Source organism: Heptranchias perlo, unplaced genomic scaffold, assembly GCF_035084215.1.
Source record: "Heptranchias perlo isolate sHepPer1 unplaced genomic scaffold, sHepPer1.hap1 HAP1_SCAFFOLD_177, whole genome shotgun sequence".
In the NCBI taxonomy this organism is placed as follows: Eukaryota; Metazoa; Chordata; class Chondrichthyes; order Hexanchiformes; family Hexanchidae; genus Heptranchias; species Heptranchias perlo.
Genome location: NW_027139044.1, coordinates 661,116 through 686,802, shown reverse-complemented (window position 1 = coordinate 686,802; position 25,687 = coordinate 661,116). Strand labels below are relative to the sequence as shown.

General features: G+C 45.3%; 1 protein-coding gene across 1 annotated transcript in view; it reads left to right on the top strand.

Annotated features, from left to right (window-relative positions):
• The window catches only part of LOC137309689 (receptor tyrosine-protein kinase erbB-4-like), a 118,848-nt gene that overhangs the window by 82,364 nt on the left and 10,797 nt on the right, over nt 1-25,687 (top strand). The window contains exon 3 of the mRNA XM_067977756.1: nt 22,410-22,499. Within this exon, the coding sequence (XP_067833857.1) occupies nt 22,410-22,499 (90 nt within the window). The remainder of the gene's footprint in view (nt 1-22,409; nt 22,500-25,687) is intronic.

Sequence of the window (25,687 nt, the reverse complement as noted above, 5' to 3'; positions counted from 1 at the left end):
GAATCTTCCCCCTGTGTTTACACTGTCACTAACACACACTGAGAGAGTGAATCTTCCCACTGTGTTTATACTGTCACCAACACACGCTGAGAGAGTGAATCTTCCCACTGTGTTTACACTGTCACCAACACAGACTGAGAGAATGAATCTTCCCACTGTGTTTACACTGTCACTAACACACACTGAGAGAGTGAATCTTCCCACTGTGTTTACACTGTCACCAACACAGACTGAGAGAGTGAATCTTCCCCCTGTGTTTACACTGTCACTAACACAGACTGAGAGAGTGAATCTTCCCACTGTGTTTACACTGTCACTAACACAGACTGAGAGAGTGAATCTTCCCACTGTGTTTACACTGTCACTAACACAGACTGAGAAAGTGAATCTTCCCACTGTGTTTACACTGTCACTAACACACACTGAGAGAGTGAATCTTCCCACTGTGTTTACACTGTCACTAACACAGACTGAGAGAGTGAATCTTCCCACTGTGTTTACACTGTCACCAACACAGACTGAGAGAGTGAATCTTCCCCCTGTGTTTACACTGTCACCAACACAGACTGAGTGAGTGAATCTTCCCACTGTGTTTACACTGTCACCAACACACACTGAGAGAGGGAATCTTCCCTCTGTGTTTACACTCTCACTAACACACACTGAGAGAGGGAATCTTCCCACTGTGTTTACACTGTCACCAACACACGCTGAGAGAGTGAATCTTCCCACTGTGTTTACACTGTCACTAACACACACTGAGAGAGTGAATCTTCCCACTGTGTTTACACTGTCACTAACACACGCTGAGAGAGTGAATCTTCCCACTGTGTTTACACTGTCACCAACACACACTGAGAGAGGGAATCTTCCCCCTGTGTTTACACTGTCACTAACACACGCTGAGAGAGGGAATCTTCCCACTGTGTTTACACTGTCACCAACACAGACGGAGAGAGTGAATCTTCCCACTGCGTTTACACTGTCACTAACACACACTGAGAGAGTGAATCTTCCCACTGTGTTTACACTGTCACTAACACAGACTGAGAGAGTGAATCTTCCCCCTGAGTTTACACTGTCACCAACACACACTGAGAGGGTGAATCTTCCCACTGTGTTTACACTGTCACTAACAGACTGAGAGAGTGAATCTTCCCACTGTGTTTACACTGTCACCAACACACACTGAGAGAGTGAATCTTCCCACTGTGTTTACACTGTCACCAACACACGCTGAGAGAGTGAATCTTCCCCCTGTGTTTACACTGTCACCAACACAGACTGAGAGAGGGAATCTTCCCCCTGTGTTTACACTGTCACCAACACAGACTGAGAGAGTGAATCTTCCCACTGTGTTTACACTGTCACCAACACACACTGAGAGAGTGAATCTTCCCACTGTGTTTACACTGTCACCAACACAGACTGAGAGAGGGAATCTTCCCACTGTGTTTACACTGTCACTAACACACTGAGAGAGTGAATCTTCCCACTGTGTTTACACTGTCACCAACACACACTGAGAGAGTGAATCTTCCCACTGTGTTTACACTGTCACCAACACACGCTGAGAGAGTGAATCTTCCCACTGTGTTTACACTGTCACTAACACAGACGGAGAGAGTGAATCTTCCCACTGTGTTTACACTGTCACCAACACAGACTGAGAGAGTGAATCTTCCCACTGTGTTTACACTGTCACTAACACAGACTGAGAGAGTGAATCTTCCCACTGTGTTTACACTGTCACTAACACAGACTGAGAGAGTGAATCTTCCCACTGTGTTTACACTGTCACTAACACAGACTGAGAGAGGGAATCTTCCCACTGTGTTTACACTGTCACTAACACAGACTGAGAGAGTGAATCTTCCCACTGTGTTTACACTGTCACTAACACACACTGAGAGAGTGAATCTTCCCACTGTGTTTACACTGTCACCAACACAGACTGAGAGAGTGAATCTTCCCACTGTGTTTACACTGTCACTAACACACACTGAGAGAGTGAATCTTCCCCCTGTGTTTACACTGTCACCAACACACACTGAGAGAGGGAATCTTCCCACTGTGTTTACACTGTCACTAACACAGACTGAGAGAGTGAATCTTCCCACTGTGTTTACACTGTCACCAACACAGACTGAGAGAGTGAATCTTCCCACTGTGTTTACACTGTCACTAACACACACTGAGAGAGGGAATCTTCCCACTGTGTTTACACTGTCACCAACACACACTGAGAGAGTGAATCTTCCCACTGTGTTTACACTGTCACTAACACACACTGAGAGAGGGAATCTTCCCACTGTGTTTACACTGTCACCAACACACACTGAGAGAGGGAATCTTCCCACTGTGTTTACACTGTCACTAACACACACTGAGAGAGGGAATCTTCCCACTGTGTTTACACTGTCACCAACACACACTGAGAGAGTGAATCTTCCCACTGTGTTTACACTGTCACTAACACAGACTGAGAGAGTGAATCTTCCCACTGTGTTTACACTGTCACCAACACACACTGAGAGAGTGAATCTTCCCACTGTGTTTACACTGTCACCAACACACGCTGAGAGAGTGAATCTTCCCACTGTGTTTACACTGTCACTAACACAGACTGAGAGAGGGAATCTTCCCACTGTGTTTACACTGTCACCAACACACGCTGAGAGAGTGAATCTTCCCACTGTGTTTACACTGTCACTAACACACACTGAGAGAGTGAATCTTCCCACTGTGTTTACACTGTCACTAACACACACTGAGAGAGTGAATCTTCCCACTGTGTTTACACTGTCACCAACACACACTGAGAGAGTGAATCTTCCCACTGTGTTTACACTGTCACCAACACAGACTGAGAGAGGGAATCTTCCCCCTGTGTTTACACTGTCACCAACACAGACTGAGAGAGTGAATCTTCCCACTGTGTTTACACTGTCACCAACACAAACTGAGAGAGTGAATCTTCCCACTGTGTTTACACTGTCACTAACACAGACTGAGAGAGTGAATCTTCCCACTGTGTTTACACTGTCACCAACACAGACTGAGAGAGTGAATCTTCCCACTGTGTTTACACTGTCACTAACACAGACTGAGAGAGTGAATCTTCCCACTGTGTTTACACTGTCACCAACACACACTGAGAGAGTGAATCTTCCCACTGTGTTTACACTGTCACTAACACAGACTGAGAGAGTGAATCTTCCCACTGTGTTTACACTGTCACCAACACAGACTGAGAGAGTGAATCTTCCCCCTGTGTTTACACTGTCACCAACACAGACTGAGAGAGTGAATCTTCCCACTGTGTTTACACTGTCACCAACACAAACTGAGAGAGTGAATCTTCCCACTGTGTTTACACTGTCACCAACACACACTGAGAGAGTGAATCTTCCCACTGTGTTTACACTCTCACTAACACAGACTGAGAGAGTGAATCTTCCCACTGTGTTTACACTGTCACTAACACACACTGAGAGAGGGAATCTTCCCACTGTGTTTACACTGTCACCAACACACGCTGAGAGAGGGAATCTTCCCATTGTGTTTACACTGTCACCAACACACACTGAGAGAGTGAATCTTCCCACTGTGTTTACACTGTCACTAACACACACTGAGAGAGTGAATCTTCCCACTGTGTTTACACTGTCACTAACACACACTGAGAGAGTGAATCTTCCCCCTGTGTTTACACTGTCACTAACACAGACTGAGAGAGTGAATCTTCCCACTGTGTTTACACTGTCACTAACACAGACTGAGAGAGGGAATCTTCCCACTGTGTTTACACTGTCACTAACACACACTGAGAGAGTGAATCTTCCCACTGTGTTTACACTGTCACCAACACAGACTGAGAGAGGGAATCTTCCCACTGTGTTTACACTGTCACTAACACACACTGAGAGAGTGAATCTTCCCACTGTGTTTACACTGTCACTAACACAGACTGAGAGAGTGAATCTTCCCACTGTGTTTACACTGTCACCAACACACACTGAGAGAGTGAATTTTCCCACTGTGTTTACACTGTCACTAACACAGACTGAGAGAGTGAATCTTCCCACTGTGTTTACACTGTCACTAACACAGACTGAGTGAGTGAATCTTCCCACTGTGTTTACACTGTCACTAACACACACTGAGTGAGGGAATCTTCCCACTGTGTTTACACTGTCACTAACACACGCTGAGAGATTGAATCTTCCCACTGTGTTTACACTGTCACCAACACACGCTGAGAGAGTGAATCTTCCCACTGTGTTTACACTGTCACTAACACACACTGAGAGAGGGAATCTTCCCACTGTGTTTACACTGTCACTAACACACACTGAGAGAGGGAATCTTGCCACTGTGTTTACACTGTCACTAACACAGACGGAGAGAGTGAATCTTCCCACTGTGTTTACACTGTCACCAACACACACTGAGAGAGGGAATCTTCCCACTGTGTTTACACTGTCACCAACACACGCTGAGAGAGTGAATCTTCCCACTGTGTTTACACTGTCACTAACACAGACTGAGAGGGAATCTTCCCACTGTGTTCACACTGTCACTAACACACGCTGAAAGAGTGAATCTTCCCACTGTGTTTACACTGTCACCAACACACGCTGAGAGAGTGAATCTTCCCACTGTGTTTACACTGTCACTAACACACACTGAGAGAGTGAATCTTCCCACTGTGTTTACACTGTCACTAACACAGACTGAGTGAGTGAATCTTCCCCCTGTGTTTACACTGTCACTAACACACACTGAGAGAGGGAATCTTGCCACTGTGTTTACACTGTCACTAACACAGACGGAGAGAGTGAATCTTCCCACTGTGTTTACACTGTCACCAACACACACTGAGAGAGTGAATCTTCCCACTGTGTTTACACTGTCACTAACACACACTGAGAGAGGGAATCTTCCCACTGTGTTTACACTGTCACTAACACACACTGAGAGAGTGAATCTTCCCACTGTGTTTACACTGTCACTAACACAGACTGAGTGAGTGAATCTTCCCCCTGTGTTTACACTGTCACTAACACACACTGAGAGAGGGAATCTTGCCACTGTGTTTACACTGTCACTAACACAGACGGAGAGAGTGAATCTTCCCACTGTGTTTACACTGTCACCAACACACACTGAGAGAGTGAATCTTCCCACTGTGTTTACACTGTCACCAACACACGCTGAGAGAGTGAATCTTCCCACTGTGTTTACACTGTCACCAACACACACTGAGAGAGTGAATCTTCCCACTGTGTTTACACTGTCACTAACACAGACTGAGTGAGTGAATCTTCCCCCTGTGTTTACACTGTCACCAACACACACTGAGAGAGTGAATCTTCCCACTGTGTTTACACTCTCACTAACACAGACTGAGAGAGTGAATCTTCCCACTGTGTTTACACTGTCACTAACACACACTGAGAGAGGGAATCTTCCCACTGTGTTTACACTGTCACCAACACACGCTGAGAGAGGGAATCTTCCCACTGTGTTTACTCTGTCACCAACACACACTGAGAGAGTGAATCTTCCCACTGTGTTTACACTGTCACTAACACACACTGAGAGAGTGAATCTTCCCACTGTGTTTACACTGTCACTAACACACACTGAGAGAGTGAATCTTCCCCCTGTGTTTACACTGTCACTAACACAGACTGAGAGAGTGAATCTTCCCACTGTGTTTACACTGTCACTAACACAGACTGAGAGAGGGAATCTTCCCACTGTGTTTACACTGTCACTAACACACACTGAGAGAGTGAATCTTCCCACTGTGTTTACACTGTCACCAACACAGACTGAGAGAGGGAATCTTCCCACTGTGTTTACACTGTCACTAACACACACTGAGAGAGTGAATCTTCCCACTGTGTTTACACTGTCACTAACACAGACTGAGAGAGTGAATCTTCCCACTGTGTTTACACTGTCACCAACACACACTGAGAGAGTGAATTTTCCCACTGTGTTTACACTGTCACTAACACAGACTGAGAGAGTGAATCTTCCCACTGTGTTTACACTGTCACTAACACAGACTGAGTGAGTGAATCTTCCCACTGTGTTTACACTGTCACTAACACACACTGAGTGAGGGAATCTTCCCACTGTGTTTACACTGTCACTAACACACGCTGAGAGATTGAATCTTCCCACTGTGTTTACACTGTCACCAACACACGCTGAGAGAGTGAATCTTCCCACTGTGTTTACACTGTCACTAACACACACTGAGAGAGGGAATCTTCCCACTGTGTTTACACTGTCACTAACACACACTGAGAGAGGGAATCTTGCCACTGTGTTTACACTGTCACTAACACAGACGGAGAGAGTGAATCTTCCCACTGTGTTTACACTGTCACCAACACACACTGAGAGAGGGAATCTTCCCACTGTGTTTACACTGTCACCAACACACGCTGAGAGAGTGAATCTTCCCACTGTGTTTACACTGTCACTAACACAGACTGAGAGGGAATCTTCCCACTGTGTTCACACTGTCACTAACACACGCTGAAAGAGTGAATCTTCCCACTGTGTTTACACTGTCACCAACACACGCTGAGAGAGTGAATCTTCCCACTGTGTTTACACTGTCACTAACACACACTGAGAGAGTGAATCTTCCCACTGTGTTTACACTGTCACTAACACAGACTGAGTGAGTGAATCTTCCCCCTGTGTTTACACTGTCACTAACACACACTGAGAGAGGGAATCTTGCCACTGTGTTTACACTGTCACTAACACAGACGGAGAGAGTGAATCTTCCCACTGTGTTTACACTGTCACCAACACACACTGAGAGAGTGAATCTTCCCACTGTGTTTACACTGTCACTAACACACACTGAGAGAGGGAATCTTCCCACTGTGTTTACACTGTCACTAACACACACTGAGAGAGTGAATCTTCCCACTGTGTTTACACTGTCACTAACACAGACTGAGTGAGTGAATCTTCCCCCTGTGTTTACACTGTCACTAACACACACTGAGAGAGGGAATCTTGCCACTGTGTTTACACTGTCACTAACACAGACGGAGAGAGTGAATCTTCCCACTGTGTTTACACTGTCACCAACACACACTGAGAGAGTGAATCTTCCCACTGTGTTTACACTGTCACCAACACACGCTGAGAGAGTGAATCTTCCCACTGTGTTTACACTGTCACCAACACACACTGAGAGAGTGAATCTTCCCACTGTGTTTACACTGTCACTAACACAGACTGAGTGAGTGAATCTTCCCCCTGTGTTTACACTGTCACTAACACACACTGAGAGAGGGAATCTTGCCACTGTGTTTACACTGTCACTAACACAGACGGAGAGAGTGAATCTTCCCACTGTGTTTACACTGTCACCAACACACACTGAGAGAGTGAATCTTCCCACTGTGTTTACACTGTCACTAACACACACTGAGAGAGGGAATCTTCCCACTGTGTTTACACTGTCACTAACACACACTGAGAGAGGGAATCTTCCCCCTGAGTTTACACTGTCACTAACACAGACTGAGTGAGTGAATCTTCCCACTGTGTTTACACTGTCACTAACACACACTGAGAGAGTGAATCTTCCCACTGTGTTTACACTGTCACCAACACAGACTGAGAGAGTGAATCTTCCCACTGTGTTTACACTGTCACTAACACAGACTGAGAGAGTGAATCTTCCCACTGTGTTTACACTGTCACCAACACAGACTGAGAGAGGGAATCTTCCCCCTGAGTTTACACTGTCACTAACACAGACTGAGTGAGTGAATCTTCCCACTGTGTTTACACTGTCACTAACACACACTGAGAGAGTGAATCTTCCCACTGTGTTTACACTGTCACGAACACAGACTGAGAGAGTGAATCTTCCCACTGTGTTTACACTGTCACCAACACAGACTGAGAGAGGGAATCTTCCCACTGTGTTTACACTGTCACTAACACACACTGAGAGAGTGAATCTTCCCACTGTGTTTACACTGTCACCAACACACACTGAGAGAGTGAATCTTCCCACTGTGTTTACACTGTCACTAACACACACTGAGAGAGTGAATCTTCCCACTGTGTTTACACTGTCACCAACACACACTGAGAGAGTGAATCTTCCCACTGTGTTTACACTGTCACCAACACACACTGAGAGAGGGAATCTTCCCACTGTGTTTACACTGTCACCAACACACGCTGAGAGAGTGAATCTTCCCACTGTGTTTACACTGTCACCAACACACACTGAGAGAGTGAATCTTCCCACTGTGTTTACACTGTCACTAACACAGACTGAGAGAGTGAATCTTCCCACTGTGTTTACACTGTCACCAACACACGCTGAGAGAGGGAATCTTCCCACTGTGTTTACACTGTCACCAACACACGCTGAGAGAGGGAATCTTCCCACTGTGTTTACACTGTCACCAACACACACTGAGAGAGTGAATCTTCCCACTGTGTTTACACTGTCACTAACACAGACTGAGTGAGTGAATCTTCCCACTGTGTTTACACTGTCACTAACACACACTGAGAGAGTGAATCTTCCCACTGTGTTTACACTGTCACTAACACAGACTGAGTGAGTGAATCTTCCCACTGTGTTTACACTGTCACCAACACACGCTGAGAGAGGGAATCTTCCCACTGTGTTTACACTGTCACCAACACACACTGAGAGAGTGAATCTTCCCACTGTGTTTACACTGTCACTAACACAGACTGAGTGAGTGAATCTTCCCACTGTGTTTACACTGTCACTAACACACACTGAGAGAGTGAATCTTCCCACTGTGTTTACACTGTCACTAACACAGACTGAGTGAGTGAATCTTCCCACTGTGTTTACACTGTCACCAACACACGCTGAGAGAGGGAATCTTCCCCCTGAGTTTACACTGTCACTAACACACACTGCGAGAGTGAATCTTACCCCTGTGTTTACACTGTCACTAACACACACTGAGAGAGTGAATCTTCCCACTGTGTTTACACTGTCACTAACACAGACTGAGTGAGTGAATCTTCCCACTGTGTTTACACTGTCACCAACACACACTGAGAGAGTGAATCTTCCCACTGTGTTTACACTGTCACCAACACACACTGAGAGAGTGAATCTTCCCACTGTGTTTACACTGTCACCAACACAGACTGAGAGAGTGAATCTTCCCACTGTGTTTACACTGTCACCAACACACACTGAGAGAGTGAATCTTCCCACTGTGTTTACACTGTCACCAACACACGCTGAGAGAGGGAATCTTCCCCCTGTGTTTACACTGTCACTAACACACACTGAGAGAGGGAATCTTCCCACTGTGTTTACACTGTCACCAACACACACTGAGAGAGTGAATCTTCCCACTGTGTTTACACTGTCACCAACACACGCTGAGAGAGTGAATCTTCCCACTGTGTTTACACTGTCACCTACACACGCTGAGAGAGTGAATCTTCCCACTGTGTTTACACTGTCACTAACACAGACTGAGAGAGTGAATCTTCCCACTGTGTTTACACTGCCACTAACACAGACTGAGTGAGTGAATCTTCCCACTGTGTTTACACTGTCACTAACACAGACTGAGTGAGTGAATCTTCCCACTGTGTTTACACTGTCACTAACACAGACTGAGTGAGTGAATCTTCCCACTGTGTTTACACTGTCACTAACACAGACTGAGAGAGTGAATCTTCCCACTGTGTTTACACTGTCACTAACACACACTGAGAGAGGGAATCTTCCCACTGTGTTTACACTGTCACCAACACACGCTGAGAGAGTGAATCTTCCCACTGTGTTATCACTGTCACTAACACACACTGAGAGAGTGAATCTTCCCACTGTGTTTACACTGTCACTAACACAGACTGAGAGAGTGAATCTTCCCACTGTGTTTACACTGTCACAAACACACACTGAGAGAGTGAATCTTCCCCCTGAGTTTACACTGTCACTAACACAGACTGAGAGAGGGAATCTTCCCACTGTGTTTACACTGTCACCAACACACGCTGAGAGAGTGAATCTTCCCACTGTGTTTACACTGTCACTAACACAGACTGAGAGGGAATCTTCCCACTGTGTTTACACTGTCACCAACACACACTGAGAGAGTGAATCTTCCCACTGTGTTTACACTGTCACCAACACACACTGAGAGAGTGAATCTTCCCACTGTGTTTACACTGTCACCAACACACACTGAGAGAGGGAATCTTGCCACTGTGTTTACACTGTCACTAACACAGACGGAGAGAGTGAATCTTCCCACTGTGTTTACACTGTCACCAACACACACTGAGAGAGGGAATCTTCCCACTGTGTTTACACTGTCACCAACACACACTGAGAGAGTGAATCTTCCCACTGTGTTTACACTGTCACTAACACAGACTGAGAGAGTGAATCTTCCCACTGTGTTTACACTGTCACTAACACACACTGAGAGAGTGAATCTTCCCACTGTGTTTACACTGTCACTAACACAGACTGAGAGAGTGAATCTTCCCACTGTGTTTACACTGTCACTAACACACGCTGAGAGAGTGAATCTTCCCACTGTGTTTGCACTGTCACTAACACACACTGAGAGAGTGAATCTTCCCACTGTGTTTACACTGTCACTAACACAGACTGAGAGAGTGAATCTTCCCACTGTGTTTACACTGTCACTAACACAGACTGAGTGAGTGAATCTTCCCACTGTGTTTACACTGTCACTAACACAGACTGAGTGAGTGAATCTTCCCACTGTGTTTACACTGTCACTAACACAGACTGAGTGAGTGAATCTTCCCACTGTGTTTACACTGTCACTAACACAGACTGAGAGGGAATCTTCCCACTGTGTTTACACTGTCACCAACACACGCTGAGAGAGGGAATCTTCCCCCTGTGTTCACACTGTCACTAACACACGCTGAAAGAGTGAATCTTCCCACTGTGTTTACACTGTCACCAACACACGCTGAGAGAGGGAATCTTCCCACTGTGTTTACACTGTCACTAACACACACTGAGAGAGTGAATCTTCCCACTGTGTTTACACTGTCACTAACACAGACGGAGAGAGTGAATCTTCCCACTGTGTTTACACTGTCACCAACACACACTGAGAGAGGGAATCTTCCCACTGTGTTTACACTGTCACTAACACACACTGAGAGAGTGAATCTTCCCACTGTGTTTACACTGTCACTAACACAGACGGAGAGAGTGAATCTTCCCACTGTGTTTACACTGTCACCAACACACACTGAGAGAGGGAATCTTCCCACTGTGTTTACACTGTCACCAACACACGCTGAGAGAGTGAATCTTCCCACTGTGTTTACACTGTCACTAACACAGACTGAGAGTGAATCTTCCCACTGTGTTTACACTGTCACTAACACACACTGAGAGAGTGAATCTTCCCACTGTGTTTACACTGTCACTAACACAGACTGAGTGAGTGAATCTTCCCCCTGTGTTTACACTGTCACTAACACACACTGAGAGAGGGAATCTTGCCACTGTGTTTACACTGTCACTAACACAGACGGAGGGAGTGAATCTTCCCACTGTGTTTACACTGTCACCAACACACACTGAGAGAGTGAATCTTCCCACTGTGTTTACACTGTCACTAACACACACTGAGAGAGGGAATCTTCCCACTGTGTTTACACTGTCACTAACACACACTGAGAGAGTGAATCTTCCCACTGTGTTTACACTGTCACTAACACAGACTGAGTGAGTGAATCTTCCCCCTGTGTTTACACTGTCACTAACACACACTGAGAGAGGGAATCTTGCCACTGTGTTTACACTGTCACTAACACAGACGGAGAGAGTGAATCTTCCCACTGTGTTTACACTGTCACCAACACACACTGAGAGAGTGAATCTTCCCACTGTGTTTACACTGTCACCAACACACGCTGAGAGAGTGAATCTTCCCACTGTGTTTACACTGTCACCAACACACACTGAGAGAGTGAATCTTCCCACTGTGTTTACACTGTCACTAACACAGACTGAGTGAGTGAATCTTCCCCCTGTGTTTACACTGTCACTAACACACACTGAGAGAGGGAATCTTGCCACTGTGTTTACACTGTCACTAACACAGACGGAGAGAGTGAATCTTCCCACTGTGTTTACACTGTCACCAACACACACTGAGAGAGTGAATCTTCCCACTGTGTTTACACTGTCACTAACACACACTGAGAGAGGGAATCTTCCCACTGTGTTTACACTGTCACTAACACACACTGAGAGAGTGAATCTTCCCACTGTGTTTACACTGTCACTAACACAGACTGAGTGAGTGAATCTTCCCCCTGTGTTTACACTGTCACTAACACACACTGAGAGAGGGAATCTTGCCACTGTGTTTACACTGTCACTAACACAGACGGAGAGAGTGAATCTTCCCACTGTGTTTACACTGTCACCAACACACACTGAGAGAGTGAATCTTCCCACTGTGTTTACACTGTCACTAACACACACTGAGAGAGGGAATCTTCCCACTGTGTTTACACTGTCACTAACACACACTGAGAGAGGGAATCTTCCCACTGTGTTTACACTGTCACTAACACAGACTGAGTGAGTGAATCTTCCCCCTGTGTTTACACTGTCACTAACACACACTGAGAGAGGGAATCTTGCCACTGTGTTTACACTGTCACTAACACAGACGGAGAGAGTGAATCTTCCCACTGTGTTTACACTGTCACCAACACACACTGAGAGAGTGAATCTTCCCACTGTGTTTACACTGTCACTAACACACACTGAGAGAGGGAATCTTCCCACTGTGTTTACACTGTCACCAACACACACTGAGAGAGGAAATCTTCCCACTGTGTTTACACTGTCACCAACACACGCTGAGAGAGTGAATCTTCCCACTGTGTTTACACTGTCACCAACACAGACTGAGAGAGGGAATCTTCCCTACTGTGTTTACACTGTCACTAACACACACTGAGAGAGTGAATCTTCCCACTGTGTTTACACTGTCACTAACACACACTGAGAGAGTGAATCTTCCCACTGTGTTTACACTGTCACAAACAAAGACTGAGAGAGTGAATCTTCCCACTGTGTTTACACTGTCACTAACACAGACTGAGAGAGTGAATCTTCCCACTGTGTTTACACTGTCACTAACACACACTGAGAGAGGGAATCTTCCCACTGTGTTTACACTGTCACCAACACACACTGAGAGAGTGAATCTTCCCACTGTGTTTACACTGTCACAAACAAAGACTGAGAGAGTGAATCTTCCCACTGTGTTTACACTGTCACTAACACAGACTGAGAGAGTGAATCTTCCCACTGTGTTTACACTGTCACTAACACACACTGAGAGAGGGAATCTTCCCACTGTGTTTACACTGTCACCAACACACACTGAGAGAGTGAATCTTCCCACTGTGTTTACACTGTCACTAACACACACTGAGAGATGGAATCTTCCCACTGTGTTTACACTGTCACCAACACAGACTGAGAGAGGGAATCTTCCCCCTGTGTTTACACTGTCACCAACACACACTGAGAGAGGGAATCTTCCCACTGTGTTTACACTGTCACTAACACACATAAGAACATAAGAAATAGGAGCAGGAGTAGGCCAATCGGCCCCTCGAGCCTGCTCCGCCATTCAATAAGATCATGGCTGATCTGATCCTAACCTCAAATCTAAATTCATGTCCAATTTCCTGCCTGCTCCCCGTAACCCCTAACTCCCTTTACTTCTAGGAAACTGTCTATTTCTGTTTTAAATTTATTTAATGACGTAGCTTCCACAGCTTCCTGGGGCAGCAAATTCCACAGACCTACCACCCTCTGAGTGAAGAAGTTTCTCCTCATCTCAGTTTTGAAAGAGCAGCCCCTTATTCTAAGATTATGCCCCCTAGTTCTAGTTTCACCCATCCTTGGGAACATCCTTACCGCATCCACCCGATCAAGCCCCTTCACAATCTTATATGTTTCAATAAGATCGCCTCTCATTCTTCTGAACTCCAATGAGTGGAGTCCCAATCTACTCAACCTCTCCTCATATGTCCACCCCCTCATCCCTGGGATTAACCGAGTGAACCTTCTTTGTACTGCCTCGAGAGCAAGTATGTCTTTTCTTAAGTATTGGGACCAAAACTGTATGCAGTATTCCAGGTGCGGTCTCACCAATACCTTATATAACTGCAGCAATACCTCCCTGTTTTTATATTCTATCCCCCTAGCAATAGAAGCCAACATTCCGTTGGCCTTCTTGATCACCTGCTGCACCTGCATACTAACTTTTTGATTTTCTTGCACTAGGACCCCCAGATCCCTTTGTACTGCAATACTTTCCAGTTTCTCGCCATTAAGATAATAACTTGCTCTCCGATTTTTCCTGCCATAGTGCATAACCTCACATTTTCCAATATTGTATTGCATCTGCCAAATCTCCGCCCACTCACCCAGCCTGTCTATATCCCCTTGTAGGTTTTTTATGTCCTCCTCACTCTATACTTTCCCTCCCATCTTTGTATCATCTGCAAACTTTGATATGTTACACTCGGTCCCCTCCTCCAAATCGTTAATATAGATTGTAAAGAGTTCGGGACCCAGCACCGACCCCTGCGGAACACCACTGGCTACAGGTTTCCAGTCCGAGAATGTACCATTTATCCCAACTCTCTGCTTCCTGTTAGATAACCAATCCTCCACCCATGCCAGAATATTACCCCCAATCCAGTGATTCTTTATCTTGAGCAATAATCTTTTATGTGGGACCTTGTCGAATGCTTTCTGGAAGTCCAAATACATTACGTCCACTGGTTCCCCTTTATCCACCCTGTGCGTTATATCCTCAAAGAACTCAAGCAAATTTGTCAGACATCACTTCCCCTTCGTAAAGCCATGCTGACTTTGTCCTATTAAATTATGTTTATCCAAATGTTCTGCTACTGTCTCCTTAATAATAGACTCCAAAATTTTACCCACCACAGATGTTAAGCTAACTGGTCTATAATTTCCAGCCTTCTGCCTACTACCCTTTTTAAATAAGGGTGTTACATTGGCAGTTTTCCAATCTGCCGGGACCTTTGCCGAGTCCAGAGAATTTTGGAAAATTATTACCAAAGCATCCACAATCCCTACTGCCACTTCCCTCAAGACCCTAGGATGTAAGCCATCAGGTCCAGGGGATTTATCCGCCTTGAGTCCCATTAATTTACTGAGTACCAATTCCTTAGTGATTTTAATCGTATTTAGCTCCTCCCCCCCTAGAGCCCCCTGTTTGTCCAGTGTTGGGATATTCTTAGTGTCCTCTACTGTAAAGACTGAAACAAAATATTTGTTCAGCATTTTTGCCATCTCCATGTTTCCCACCATTAATTTCCCGGTCTCATCCTCTAAGGGACCTACATTTGCCTTAGCCACCCTTTTTCTTTTTATATAACTGTAGAAACTCTTGCTATCTGTTTTTATATTTTTTGCTAATTTATTTTCATAATCTATCTTCCCTTTCTTAATCAATCCTTTCGTTACTTTTTGCTGTCTTTTGAAGACTTCCCAATCTTCTATCCTCCCACTAAGTTTGGCTACCTTATATGTCCTTGTTTTTAGTCGGATACTATCCTTAATTTCTTTACTTAGCCACGGATGGCTGTCATTTCTTTTACACCCTTTTTTCCTCAGTGGAATATATATTTTTTGAAAGTTGTAAAATAACTCCTTAAATGAACACCACTGCTCATGTACCGTCTTACCCTTCAATCTATTTTCCCAGTCCACTTTAATCAATTCCGCTCTCATACCATCATAGTCTCCTTTATTCAAGCTCAGTACGCTTGTTTGAGAACCAACCTTCTCACCCTCCAATTGGATATGGAATGTAACCATGTTATGGTCACTCATTCCAAGGGGATCCTTAACTCGAACATTATTAATTAATCCTGGCTCATTACACAGGACCAGGTCCAAGGTTGCTTGCCCCCTTGTAGGATCAGTTACATACTGCTCAAGAAATCCATCCCTAATACACTCAATAAACTCTTCCTCAAGGCTACCCTGCCCAATTTGATTTGTCCAGTTAATATGATAGTTAAAATCCTCCATAATTATAGCTGTTCCCTTATTACATGCCCCGACTATTTCCTGATTAATACTTCTTCCAGCAGAGTTGCAACTATTAGGAGGCCTATATACTACACCCACGAGTGTTTTTTGCCCCTTATTATTCCTTATCTCTACCCAAACTGTTTCATTATCCTGATCCTTTGTCCCAATATCTTTTCTCTGTATTAGTGATTCCTTTCCTTATTAACATAGCCACCCCACCTCCCCTTCCTTCCTGCCTGTCCTTCCTGATTGTTAAATACCCTGGCATATTTAATTCCCAGTCGTTGTCACCCTGCAGCCATGTTTCTGTAATGGCCACAAGATCATACCCATATGTCGTTATTTGTGCCGTTAACTCGTCCATTTTGTTACGAATGCTACGTGCATTCAGATAAAGAACTTTCAAATATGTTTTGTGACACTTAGTTCCTGCTTTTTCCTTTTTTAACACTTTACCTTTTACTCCATACCTTCTGTCCCTTCCTGATACGCTTTCCTCTGTCTCCCTGCTCAGGTTCCCAACCCCCTGCCACAGCTTTGATGCTGGGTTAATCGCCTTACGCCTTCTAGTTTTCATTTTATCTGTCGTGCCTAAAGTACCTAAAGTATACTTTCTTTCTGCTGCTCTATGCTTTTCCCTTTCACTTGTTCTTGAACAACTGTTTGTACTATTTGTATTGTAGATTTCCCCTGGGTCTTCCCCTCTCTTGCTGCTCTTAACTTTATTCCCTTCTGACTCCCCGCTCAGGTTCCCATCCCCCTGCCACTCTAGTTTAAACCTTCCCCAACAGCACTAGCAAACACCCCCGCGAGGACGTTGGTCCCAGTCCTGCTCGGGTGTAACCCGTCCCGCTTGTACAGGTCCCACCTTCCCCAGAACCGGTCCCAATGTCTCAGGAATCTAAATCCCTCCCTCCTACACCATCCCTGCAGCCACGCATTCATCCTGTCTATCCTCCTGTTCCTATACTCACTAGCACGTGGCACCGGTAGTAATCCTGAGATCCCTACCTTTGAAGTCCTGCTTTTTAATTTATCTCCTAACTCCTTAAATTCACCTTGCAGGACCTCATCCCTTTTTTACCTATGTCGTTGGTACCAATTTGGACCACGACTACTGGCTGTTCACCCTCCCCCTTGAGAATGCCCTGCAGCCGTTCCGTGACATCCTTGACCCTAGCACCAGGGAGGCAACATACCATCCTGGAGTCACGTTTGCGGCCGCAGAAACGCCTATCTGTTCCCCTTACAATTGAATCCCCTATCACTATAGCCCTGCCACTCTTCTTCCTCCCCTCCTGTGCAGCAGAGCCACCTGTGGTGCCCCGAACCTGGCTCTTGCTGCTTTCCCCTGATAAGCCATCTCCCCCAACAGTATCTAAAGCAGAATATCTGTTTGAGAGGGAGATGGTCCCAGGGGACTCCTGCTCTCCCTGCCTAGTCCTTTTACTATGCCTGGCAGTCACCCATTTCCTTTCTGCCTGCGTAATATTTACCTGTGGCGTGACCACCTCACTGAACGTGCTATCCACAATAGTCTCAGCATCGCGGATGCTCCACAGTGAGTCCACCCGCAGCTCCAGCTCCGAAAGACGGTTAGCCAGTAGCTGCAGCTGGACACACTTCCTGCACACATGGTCGCCAGGGACACTGGTAGTGTCCATGACTTCCCACATAGTGCAGGAGCAGCATATCACGGGTGCGAGCTGTGCTGCCATGACTTGCCTTAGACTCTCAGACTCTCCTCCTGCTCTAGGTCTCTCCTTTTATACTCTGCTCACCTCTCGGACTCTCCTGCCTCACCTGTGATGTTGCACAGTAGTTGTCTCTTGGTGCAGGTCTGCTGCTGCTTTTATTCCACAATCTCAGTCTTCTACGCTCAGGTTCACTGCCGCTCTGCGGGAAAAGTTAGGAAAAAGCAAGGCAAAGCAGCACCTCCTTCCCCCACTTCACCGAACTCCCACACTTACCGAACTCTCAGCACACTGTGTATCCCACACACTGAGAGAGGGAATCTTCCCACTGTGTTTACACTGTCACTAACACACACTGAGAGAGTGAATCTTCCCACTGTGTTTACACTGTCACTAACACACACTGAGAGAGTGAATCTTCCCACTGTGTTTACACTGTCACCAACACACACTGAGAGAGGGAATCTTCCCACTGTGTTTACACTGTCACTAACACACACTGAGAGGGTGAATCTTCCCACTGTGTTTACACTGTCACCAACACACACTGAGAGAGTGAATCTTCCCACTGTGTTTACACTCTCACTAACACACACTGAGAGAGTGAATCTTCCCACTGTGTTTACACTGTCACTAACACACACTGAGAGGGTGAATCTTCCCACTGTGTTTACACTGTCACCAACACACACTGAGAGAGTGAATCTTCCCACTGTGTTTACACTCTCACTAACACACACTGAGAGAGTGAATCTTCCCACTGTGTTTACACTGTCACTAACACACACTGAGAGAGGGAATCTTCCCACTGTGTTTACACTGTCACTAACACACACTGAGAGAGTGAATCTTCCCACTGTGTTTACACTGTCACCAACACACACTGAGAGAATGAATCTTCCCACTGTGTTTACACTGTCACCAACACACACTGAGAGAATGAATCTTCCCACTGTGTTTACACTGTCACCAACACACACTGAGAGAGTGAATCTTCCCACTGTGTTTACACTGTCACTAACACACACTGAGAGAGGGAATCTTCCCACTGTGTTTACACTGTCACTAACACAGACTGAGAGAGTGAATCTTCCCACTGTGTTTACACTGTCACCAACACACACTGAGAGAGTGAATCTTCCCACTGTGTTTACACTCTCACTAACACACACTGAGAGAGTGAATCTTCCCACTGTGTTTACACTGTCACTAACACACACTGAGAGAGGGAATCTTCCCACTGTGTTTACACTGTCACTGACACACACTGAGAGAATGAATCTTCCCACTGTGTTTACACTGTCACCAACACACACTGAGAGAATGAATCTTCCCACTGTGTTTACACTGTCACCAACACACACTGAGAGAGGGAATCTTCCCACTGTGTTTACACTGTCACCAACACACACTGAGAGAATGAATCTTCCCACTGTGTTTACACTGTCACCAACACACACTGAGAGAGTGAATCTTCCCACTGTGTTTACACTCTCACTAACACACACTGAGAGAGTGAATCTTCCCACTGTGTTTACACTGTCACTAACACACACTGAGAGAGGGAATCTTCCCACTGTGTTTACACTGTCACTAACACACACTGAGAGAGTGAATCTTCCCACTGTGTTTACACTGTCACCAACACACACTGAGAGAATGAATCTTCCCACTGTGTTTACACTGTCACCAACACACACTGAGAGAATGAATCTTCCCACTGTGTTTACACTGTCACCAACACACACTGAGAGAATGAATCTTCCCACTGTGTTTACACTGTCACCAACACACACTGAGAGAGTGAATCTTCCCACTGTGTTTACACTGTCACTAACACACACTGAGAGAGTGAATCTTCCCACTGTGTTTACACTGTCACTAACACAGACTGAGAGAGTGAATCTTCCCACTGTGTTTACACTGTCACCAACACACACTGAGAGAGGGAATCTTCCCACTGTGTTTACACTGTCACTAACACAGACTGAGAGAGTGAATCTTCCCACTGTGTTTACACTGTCACCAACACACGCTGAGAGAGTGAATCTTCCCACTGTGTTTACACTGTCACTAACACACACTGAGAGAGTGAATCTTCCCACTGTGTTTACACTGTCACTAACACAGACTGAGAGTGAATCTTCCCACTGTGTTTACACTGTCACTAACACAGACTGAGAGAGTGAATCTTCCCACTGTGTTTACACTGTCACTAACACACACTGAGAGAGTGAATCTTCCCCCTGTGTTTACACTGTCACTAACACAGACTGAGAGAGGGAATCTTCCCACTGTGTTTACACTGTCACCAACACAGACTGAGAGAGTGAATCTTCCCCCTGTGTTTACACTGTCACTAACACAGACTGAGAGAGTGAATCTTCCCCCTGTGTTTACACTGTCACCAACACAGACTGAGAGAGTGAATCTTCCCACTGTGTTTACACTGTCACTAACACAGACTGAGAGAGTGAATCTTCCCACTGTGTTTACACTGTCACTAACACAGACTGAGAGAGTGAATCTTCCCACTGTGTTTACACTGTCACCAACACAGACTGAGAGAGTGAATCTTCCCACTGTGTTTACACTGTCACTAACACAGACTGAGAGAGTGAATCTTCCCACTGTGTTTACACTGTCACTAACACACACTGAGAGAGTGAATCTTCCCACTGTGTTTACACTGTCACTAACACAGACTGAGAGAGTGAATCTTCCCCCTGTGTTTACACTGTCACTAACACACACTGAGAGAGTGAATCTTCCCACTGTGTTTACACTGTCACTAACACACACTGAGAGAGTGAATCTTCCCACTGTGTTTACACTGTCACTAACACACACTGAGAGAGTGAATCTTCCCACTGTGTTTACACTGTCACTAACACAGACTGAGAGAGTGAATCTTCCCCCTGTGTTTACACTGTCACTAACACAGACTGAGAGAGGGAATCTTCCCACTGTGTTTACACTGTCACTAACACACACTGAGAGAGGGAATCTTCCCACTGTGTTTACACTGTCACCAACACACACTGAGTGAGGGAATCTTCCCACTGTGTTTACACTCTCACTAACACACTGAGAGAGTGAATCTTCCCACTGTGTTTACACTGTCACTAACACACACTGAGAGAGTGAATCTTCCCACTGTGTTTACACTGTCACCAACACACACTGAGAGAGTGAATCTTCCCACTGTGTTTACACTGTCACTAACACAGACTGAGAGAGTGAATCTTCCCACTGTGTTTACACTGTCACTAACACAGACTGAGAGAGGGAATCTTCCCACTGTGTTTACACTCTCACTAACACACTGAGAGAGTGAATCTTCCCACTGTGTTTACACTGTCACTAACACACACTGAGAGAGTGAATCTTCCCACTGTGTTTACACTGTCACCAACACAGACTGAGAGAGTGAATCTTCCCACTGTGTTTACACTCTCACTAACACACTGAGAGAGTGAATCTTCCCACTGTGTTTACACTGTCACCAACACAGACTGAGAGAGGGAATCTTCCCACTGTGTTTACACTATTGGTGATACACACTGAGAGTGGGATGTTTCTCCACCGAGCTGATTTCTTTCTAACACTGTTTGATATGAAAATGTAATTTGCTATAAATGGAAGGCAAGCCTGGGGGTGAAACTAATCAAGAGCTTCTCGCGAAGACAACACTGGCAGGGAACGGCTTGTCCCGTCTCCCAGCAATGTTTGGGCAATTGCTGCAGGTGAGAATTGTGACATTGACTTATTCAGAACTTTATCAGTTTGTTTGTCTTCAAGTCAACTGTGTTTCCCTGCATCGGTGTCCTACGGCCCACACACCATACCCAGCGGCCCCTGTATGGTCAATTGCTGGAAGGGACTGGATGCTCCCTCTAATTTCTCTTCTGTCCCTATGGTAGTATCTTTCCTTGAACAGTGTGGCTGAGATTAGGGAGAGACTGGGAAAAATCTCAGTTTGGACTGATGGTCCTTGTCACATTGAAGTCTAGCTGTGCACCGACACTCCCTGAGGGACAGGGACAGGGCGTCCGTCTTTCATTTCAGAGACTCTCACTTTAATTGCACATTTAAAACAAGCCAAAGCTGAGCTCTGCCATGTTTCGATGAAGGTGGAGCTTCATCGATCCCCGATTTTAATCGCTCCACCATTGGCGGCCGTGCCTTCAGCTGCCTCGGCTCCAAGCTCTGGAATTCCCTCCCTGAACCTCTCCGCCTCTCTACCTCTCTCTCCTCCTTTTGGACACACCTTAAAATCTACTTCTTTGACCAAGCTTTGAATCACCTGTCCTAATGTCGCCTTATGTCACTAATTATCAAATTTTGTTTGATAATCGCTCCTGTGAAGCACCTTGGGATGATTTACTACGTTAAAGATAAATACAAATTGTGGTTGTTGGTGTCTGAATAATTCTGGGTCCCAGGTTTAGTCAGAAATACCCAGTCATGGAGTAAATAAGGTGGAACTATATAATTACAAGGATTGACACATCTTTATGTGAATAATGACATTCTGAACCTTCTCCCAGGGGCTAGTGAGCGAGGAGGGGCTGCACAGGAGGATCGAACGCTTGCAAGACCATCCAAGGCAGATGCCAAGGTCAAACTATCTCGTGCAGGTTAGTAATCTCCTGTGAAACCTTCTACGTTGTGATTTGTCACACTTATTGTCCTTTCTGTTTTACACTGAAGTAGTGTTGACTCCAATTTGATATTTCAGAATGGACAACTTCCCAAAATGACCCCGTCAATTCAGGTATCTAATGACAGGTATCAGACAGTGACCCTCAGGTATCTGATGACAGGTATCAGACAGTAATCCTCAGGTATCTGATGACTGGTATCAGACAGTAACCCTCAGGTATCTGATGACAGGTATCAGACAGTAATCCTCAGGTGTCTGATCACAGGTATCAGACAGTAATCCTCAGGTATCTGATGATTGGTATCAGACAGTAATCCTCTGGTATTTGATGACAGGTATCAGACAGTAATCCTCAGGTACCTGATGACAGGTATCAGACAGTAATCCTCTGGTATTTGATGACAGGTATCAGACAGTAATCCTCAGGTACCTGATGACAGGTATCAGACAGTAATCCTCTGGTATTTGATGACAGGTATCAGACAGTGACCCTCAGGTATCTGATCACAGGTATCAGACAGTGACCCTCAGGTATCTGATGACAGGTATCAGACAGTAACTCTCAGGTATCTGATGACAGGTATCAGACAGTAATCCTCAGGTATCTGATCACAGGTATCAGACAGTAATCCTCAGGTATCTGATGACAGGTATCAGACAGTAACTCTCAGGTATCTGATGACAGGTATCAGACAGTAACTCTCAGGTATCTGATGACAGGTATCAGACAGTAATCCTCAGGTATCTGATGACTGGTATCAGACAGTAACCCTCAGGTATCTGATGACTGGTATCAGACAGTAACCCTCAGGTATCTGATGACTGGTATCAGACAGTAACCCTCAGGTATCTGATGACAGGTATCAGACAGTAATCCTCAGGTATCTGATGACAGGTATCAGACAGTAACCCTCAGGTATCTGATGACAGGTATCAGACAGTAATCCTCAGGTATCTGATGACAGGTATCAGACAGTGACCCTCAGGTATCTGATCACAGGTATCAGAATGTGACCCTCAGGTATCTGATGACTGGTATCAGACAGTAATCCTCAGGTATCTGATGACTGGTATCAGACATTAACCCTCAGGTATCTGATGACAGGTATCAGACAGTAATCCTCAGGTATCTGATGACAGGTATCAGACAGTAATCCTCAGGTATCTGATGACAGGTATCAGACAGTAACTCTCAGGTATCTGATGACAGGTATCAGACAGTAACTCTCAGGTATCTGATGACTGGTATCAGACAGTAACCCTCAGGTATCTGATGACTGGTATCAGACAGTAACCCTCAGGTATCTGATGACTGGTATCAGACAGTAACCCTCAGGTATCTGATGACAGGTATCAGACAGTAACCCTCAGGTATCTGATGACAGGTATCAGACAGTAATCCTCAGGTATCTGATGACAGGTATCAGACAGTAACCCTCAGGTATCTGATGACTGGTATCAGACAGTAACCCTCAGGTATCTGATGACTGGTATCAGACAGTAACCCTCAGGTACCTGATGACAGGTATCAGACAGTAATCCTCTGGTATTTGATGACAGGTATCAGACAGTGACCCTCAGGTATCTGATCACAGGTATCAGACAGTGACCCTCAGGTATCTGATGACAGGTATCAGACAGTAACTCTCAGGTATCTGATGACAGGTATCAGACAGTAATCCTCAGGTATCTGATCACAGGTATCAGACAGTAATCCTCAGGTATCTGATGACAGGTATCAGACAGTAACTCTCAGGTATCTGATGACAGGTATCAGACAGTAACTCTCAGGTATCTGATGACAGGTATCAGACAGTAATCCTCAGGTATCTGATGACTGGTATCAGACAGTGACCCTCAGGTATCTGATCACAGGTATCAGACAGTGACCCTCAGGTATCTGATGACAGGTATCAGACAGTAACTCTCAGGTATCTGATGACAGGTATCAGACAGTAATCCTCAGGTATCTGATCACAGGTATCAGACATTAACCCTCAGGTATCTGATGACAGGTATCAGACAGTAATCCTCAGGTATCTGATGACAGGTATCAGACAGTAATCCTCAGGTATCTGATGACAGGTATCAGACAGTAACTCTCAGGTATCTGATGACAGGTATCAGACAGTAATCCTCAGGTATCTGATCACAGGTATCAGACAGTAATCCTCAGGTATCTGATGACAGGTATCAGACAGTAACTCTCAGGTATCTGATGACAGGTATCAGACAGTAACTCTCAGGTATCTGATGACAGGTATCAGACAGTAATCCTCAGGTATCTGATGACTGGTATCAGACAGTAACCCTCAGGTATCTGATGACTGGTATCAGACAGTAACCCTCAGGTATCTGATGACTGGTATCAGACAGTAACCCTCAGGTATCTGATGACTGGTATCAGACAGTAACCCTCGGGTATCTGATGACAGGTATCAGACAGTAATCCTCAGGTATCTGATGACAGGTATCAGACAGTAACCCTCAGGTATCTGATGACAGGTATCAGACAGTAATCCTCAGGTATCTGATGACAGGTATCAGACAGTGACCCTCAGGTATCTGATCACAGGTATCAGACAGTGATCCTCAGGTATCTGATGACTGGTATCAGACAGTAATCCTCAGGTATCTGATGACTGGTATCAGACATTAACCCTCAGGTATCTGATGACAGGTATCAGACAGTAATCCTCAGGTATCTGATGACAGGTATCAGACAGTAATCCTCAGGTATCTGATCACAGGTATCAGACAGTAACTCTCAGGTATCTGATGACAGGTATCAGACAGTAACTCTCAGGTATCTGATGACTGGTATCAGACAGTAACCCTCAGGTATCTGATGACAGGTATCAGACAGTAACCCTCAGGTATCTGACGACTGGTATCAGACAGTAACCCTCAGGTATCTGATGACTGGTATCAGACAGTGACCCTCAGGTATCTGATGACAGGTATCAGACAGTAACTCTCAGGTATCTGATGACAGGTATCAGACAGTAACTCTCAGGTATCTGATGACTGGTATCAGACAGTAACCCTCAGGTATCTGATGACAGGTATCAGACAGTAACCCTCAGGTATCTGACGACTGGTATCAGACAGTAACCCTCAGGTATCTGATGACTGGTATCAGACAGTAACCCTCAGGTATCT